The sequence below is a fragment of the Alligator sinensis genome, unplaced genomic scaffold (assembly GCF_000455745.1).
Source record: "Alligator sinensis unplaced genomic scaffold, ASM45574v1 scaffold624_1, whole genome shotgun sequence".
In the NCBI taxonomy this organism is placed as follows: domain Eukaryota; kingdom Metazoa; phylum Chordata; order Crocodylia; family Alligatoridae; genus Alligator; species Alligator sinensis.
Genome location: NW_005842021.1, coordinates 884,949 through 890,986, shown reverse-complemented (window position 1 = coordinate 890,986; position 6,038 = coordinate 884,949). Strand labels below are relative to the sequence as shown.

At 38.8% G+C, this 6,038-nt stretch overlaps 1 protein-coding gene across 2 annotated transcripts in view; it reads right to left on the bottom strand.

The window, feature by feature from the left end:
* Window positions 1-2,995, bottom strand: part of VRK1 (vaccinia related kinase 1) — a 43,280-nt gene extending 40,285 nt beyond the window's left edge. Inside the window, exons 1-2 of one of the 2 annotated variants that reach the window (XM_006022175.3) lie at window positions 2,133-2,995; window positions 1,419-1,580 (exon numbers count right to left, since the gene is read on the bottom strand). In XM_006022175.3, coding sequence (XP_006022237.1) covers window positions 1,419-1,575 — 157 coding nt within the window. In that variant the 5' untranslated portion in view covers window positions 1,576-1,580; window positions 2,133-2,995. Of the gene's footprint in view, window positions 1-1,418; window positions 1,581-2,132 lie in introns of those variants that run through there. The other variant, XM_025202337.1, reaches the window with a different exon arrangement.
* Between the last annotated feature and the right edge of the window lie 3,043 nt (window positions 2,996-6,038).

Genomic DNA, 6,038 nt, shown 5'->3' with positions numbered 1-6,038 from the left:
GGAATCCCCAGGGTTCTGTGAGGACCTCACTTCTATGCCATCTACGCAGAATGCATTTTGGAAATGGTGCTAGATATAAGAAAAAAAAAAAAATCAAACTTTTCCCTGGAAGTTCAAGTATCGTTATAAAGTGAATTTTGTGACAATACCCACACAGAAAAATGCTCAGACATCTGCAGATGGCTCAGTAAACTGATCATACAATAACCAACATGACCTATGGGCAGCAGTTCAGATGCAAGTCATCCCAGCTAAAGCAGAAAGCTCTGTTAACTGGTCAGTGGCTTGCAAGAAGTGAGCTGACAATCTTAAATTTTGTATTTATGAGCTAAGTATCCTCTTAACAAAAAAATACCAGCATAAGACAGAACAAACATCAAATTACCATGGAGACTGAACTATCCATAGATAGGTCTGCTAAAGTAAGGGTTGAGACACTGGCAAGACAGCATAGTTATGTTTGAATTGCTGTGCCCATGCCATCAATCTGGCATCATCAACAACCACTAGAATTACTTCAGAAATGCTTCCTAAGAAGTAATTAAGTAAGAAAATAGAAGCCTGTCCACAAACATTTAAGTGATATTATAAAGGAACAAAATGGGTTATATATGAAGAACGTTACCAGTAAAGATTATAGCTAATCTGTCACATGAATTAGCTGAGGTTAAACCAGTGACTGGATGCCACAGTCCCCTGGGGTGTCTTGATATCCTTTTAGGGGTGATGCATACTGTATGCTGTATAAATATTCCACACAAAAGAAATCCAGAGATTTGAAATAGCAATCCATAGTGTTAAAAACATTCAGAACTGTTGTGTTCTTTTCTGAGTTCTTTGCAACAGAAGAATTGCCGTATCATTTTATATAATCAAAAAAACAAGTGAAAACTAAAAGCTGGCATTTTCTGAAGGGCCTATCAATGGGTGCTTTGAACTTACTAAGGCAGTGGTTCCCAACCTTTTTAGACTGCGGACTGACAAACCATAGACCAGCAAACTGCGGACCGGAAGTATAAAAAAGGGTTGGCTACCGGTCCGCAGTATGTCAGTCACTTCCAGACTTCCAATCCAGCAGCCAACCCTCCTATGGACCAGCAGCCAACCCTTCATGGCCCGGGGGTTGGGAACCTCTGTACTAAGGGCTTACTCAAATTTGAAAAGGTCAAGAACCACTGAGTTAGACTAAGACTTGAGGGGTTTCCATATCACATACTCCTAACTATGCCTCAATGTCTTCTAATATTCTCATTTTACCTACATTTCTCCCTTTTGCAAGAAATAAAAATATTATGCTGCAGCTGACAGATACATAGCCTTCCTAAACTAGGAATTGTTGGGGTGGGGAAAGGATGAAGGGGAGGAGGCTTTAAGGACCCTCAATTTTAAAATGCTCTGTTTAGTACACACAAGCTTACCAAGATATAAACGTCCAAAGCCACCTTGCCCTATATGCATGCCTAATTTCCACTCTTTTTTTGATGTATCTGTTAACACCTCTCCTGGAGCAAATTCTTCTGCAAGCTTCCTCTTCGCAGGAGCTCTTTTTCCAGATGTCTTCTTTATATAAGGCATTTTCACTACAAAAAGTAATACAGGGTTATACACTGAGCAGATTTACTTTCACACTTTTATTCTACTCCATATGCCAGTTTTTATACTTTCTTTTCCTCATGACAGACTTCCACATAGTAACTATGAGTTGTTTAAACTGCCAAATTGTTACTACAAAAATTCTTTATGAATTTCTCAAAGTAATCATGTCAGCATGGATTCTAGGTGAAAAAACAAGCAATTTCTTCAAGAATCAGGAAAAATGGCTCTAATGAAAGCAATTTTGTAGAAGAAGAGATTTTTTTTATTTGAAGGTTTTGCATAATTTGATACATGCTACAGAATTACAGCTATTCACATGATAATGCATTGTGATCCAACTATATAAAAAATATTTTACCTATATTGGTGTCCTTACAAGTAAAACTGTTGAATTCACTAATTTTTAATACAGCTTAAGTATTTAAAAAAATGGAATCTCAACTGTTCCACAAAAGAGTGCACCTCCCTCATATTTCTCATTGACCATTATCTCAGCAGTTTAGTTTCTAATAACAATTTCACAAAAGATCAAATACCTGTCACCACAGTTAAAAATGTCAGAGAAGTGTTCTCTCACACAATTATGTTCAACAAATATGAAAGTCCACTTATTGTTTCAGAGGATATTTAGAATAATCCAGAAACAACAGAGCTGCAATGTTCTTAGAGGATTCTGTCCATCTCTCCCCATCATCTCCAGGTACTTTTCCCCAGTCCGCAGATCCCTTTTCTGAATATCAAAATGCTTCTTTTCCCCTAAGACAGCTCTTCTGCCTTGCTAAGGCCTAAAGAACTCTCCTGGAAGGAAAGGCAAAAGATAGTACCTACATGTGTAATTTAGGTAGTAGAGCCACATTTGAATATCCATAGAACATGTAAACCATGTCCAGCACAGATGAAAGTATGCAGTAGTCACATTGAGGAAGGAAACAGGGGTATTTAATCTCTAAATTACTTCTAAAAAGGTTGTTAGGTATTACTGCACAAAACTATAGGATCTGAAACTGTCTAGAATTCATGAAATGCAATGATTTAACTCTAAACTGCTCTCCAAGATTCTCATAAAACAAAATTTTGTTTCAGATATAACTGGACAGCTGAGTCTCTTTACTCATCTTAAAACATAGAAACAACATGTTATCCATAATTTTCAAATGATCCTTGTAAATGCTGTCTCTTAATGCTTCAGTTTCTCTCTTCATTAGTTTCAAATTTTCCCTCCATATTTTTAATTGTAGAAAAACAGAACTTGTGCTTTCTGCCCAAACTTAATCTCAAAAATAGCATGGCCAGTCTGAATGACAGAACGAGCTGCCCCAGGCACATGGAGCTATTGTGCTTACCTACAATTACATTCTCAACTTAAGAAAATACTTTATAGACTAATACTGGCACATTTTCTCCTGGGACAATGACAACTTCTTTGACTGCTTTCTACAAACTGGTAAAATGTATATATCATATATGATATATAATGTTATATATCATATATACATATTAGCTTCATTCATGGAATATTATGGATGTATTTCATCTTGGTAATCTCATCATAATTCTGCTGCTGACAAGCCTGCTTGGAGGGGACAAAGCAGTTTATTTTGATTAGCTCCATGAGAATGACAGGTGAAGAGTGGCTCCCCTACCTCCAGTTTTACTTGTCCACCATACTCTCAGTCACATACCTAAATAGACTGTAAAGAACTGAATTTCTGATTAACATCCCCTTAAGCCACGGAAGTGAAAGCTAAGGATGGATAGTGAATATCGACACTTGGGAATCCCGCCCTTAAATAAACAAGATATTCATTCATAGTTTCTGGGATGCCCATGCTCACACCCACTGCTAGGATGGCACCATGCCTACTCATAGGTTGGTCAACCTATCACTAGGCCACAGAAGCCAAGCAAAGATAATTTTAAATGGGCAGTGTGCAGAAAAGTAAGCATGTTGAACTGTTGCAAAATAACTGTCCTCTGTGGATGCAATGGCTCATTTTGTATCGGAAAATGCAAGAATCCTTTATGGTACTAAAAACAGGAAGATTTGGGGATTGCATGCAGTTATACAAGAATAAGTGGAATGTAAAAAGAATGAAGAAGGTATGAAAAACATGTTAAACACAGCAGGAAGGGAAAGACCTTTTTATTGCTAGTTTTGTTATTCTATAACACTTTCTACCTAGAGACCAGCAAGTCTACCAAATATGATGGATCACTGGCCTAAGCTCTCCACATTTAAAGCTCCTTACATGAGAACAACTACTACTCAACTTCTACTACTCAACTTGCTTATTCCTACTAACCACCAATATCTTTATATTTAAAAAATGACTGTCAGCCCATACCATCATAAAATGGTTTACAAACTTGGATACAGAACTCATTCGCCTCCTGAAAAATACCACAGATATATTACAATACAATGCCAATAGCATTTTAAGGCAGAAAGCAAAGATGACAACAAAATGAAACTATGTTGGGAGATTTAGAAATAACTGAACATAAATTACTTGAGCTATAGAGTCACCATGATGCCAGCACTAACTGTACCTCTTGAACAACAGGTGCTCAGTTAAGGATATCAGAGCTCGCTCTCATCCAAACAATGTAATACCAGACTGCATCATAAATTTAGCACAGACTCAGCATCACCTGCTGAATTGGTCTGCACCACCTTCTGCAGCATCAGTGGTTGTGTTAGTTTATCATATCTCCCACCTCAAGGGAAAAGAGGCCTTATGGCAAAAGCACAGCATGTTGGGAAATGCAACCATTTATCTTCATTTCATTTAAGGTTCACTTTCACCTTTCTTTGTCTCCATGATCAATAAATGGAAGTACTGCCTATCTCAGAGGGATACTGAGGGCTAATTCATTAGTGATTGCAAAAAGCATTGAAATCCTTGGTTATCTTATAACTTAAGTACCAGAGATACTTGTCCCTCCTTAGTTATGTGACTAGACAAGAACACATTTTCAAGGTACATCATTGTAAACAGCAGCATTAATATGGCGGTGACCTGCTCTGGACTTGAATAGCTTGAGAAGCATAGACTTTGCACCTAACAAATATGAACAAATTACAGCAGGGATCATGATTTATTTAGTCCAGCCTTCTCAAACCCTCTTCTTTAGTGTACATGAAGAATTTCTTTCCTCCTCCCCAGAAGACTTAGAAAAGTAGTATTGAGTGTGCTATTTTGACGTATGCGGGCAATTCAGTATCAATAGTGCTATTAGTGAAGTTATCTTTATAAATGAAGCCTGGATTGGTATTCTTGCTGCTACTTTTTTGCTCTCAAAGCGAACTCCAGTAGACAATTCCCAATTGGTGTTTTCTTCCTTTCTCAATAGTCTAAAATGAATATAAATCAAACTTATTTTAAGGAGATATTTTTCCCCCGGGCGACAACTCAGGATGTTGAATTTCTCCCTGATCTGGTTCTTTTATCCTCTACAAATTGCTATTTTAGGCTTGTTTATCTCAGTTAGACTTCTTTTCAGTTTTCAGCAGACAAGACCATGCTGCTGACCTGCTATCCTTTTAGTGAATAGACAGTCCCAGCAAGACCAGGAATCCACACGTCATCAATATTGTTCATAAAATCAAAGCAGAAATCTTCAAGTCTGATCGCAAACGCGCACGTGTGTGCGTTCACACACGCGCGCGTGCACACACACAAAAAAGAAAAAAAGTTTCTAGAAACTTTAGACCCGTTTCTCATGACTTCCTTTTATTCCCCACTGCTGTTTCCCAAAATAGATGTAATCTTGCCCATTTCAAAGAAAGAGGTACCAGCACAGCTACACCATCCTAGATATTTCCAGTGTCAACACAGAGTTATCACCAGGGATCCTGGGTTTCTCCAATTTAAAAAAAAATCCTCCAATTTTAATTTTAAAAAAGTAACCCCAAGTCCACATTGTTCCATGATTTAAATGAAACACCGCTAATACGTAGACATATATATATTGTGGTGTTTCATTTTAATTACAGAAAAATGTGGATTTGGGGTTACTTTTTTTTTTTTTTAATACAAAATTGGGGATTTTTTTTTAAACCAGGATCCCTGGTTATCACAGAGATTAACAATCTAAATTTTACAAGACACTTTTTGGCTTTCCCTCAGGCCACCTGGGACGTTGTTAATGCTGACGGTGAACCAGTTGGCAGCTGCCTCCCTCGCGGGGCCTTGAGGCACCCCCGTCCCTCAAGACCTGCAACGGAGCTAAAAAGGGCGACGCCCAAATGGTGACCTACAAAATATTTTAATCGGGCCACAGAAAAAGCCTGGGCCACTTGGACACGGCCGCTCCCTCGCGGGGAAGGGCCATTCATCGGGGCAGGCAGGCGCAGGCGGGGTGGTCCAGCTCCGAGCAGGGCTGGGACGAGAGGCCCCAGGCCGGGCCGAGACCGGCTCCGCGCCTTCCGCAGCCATCGA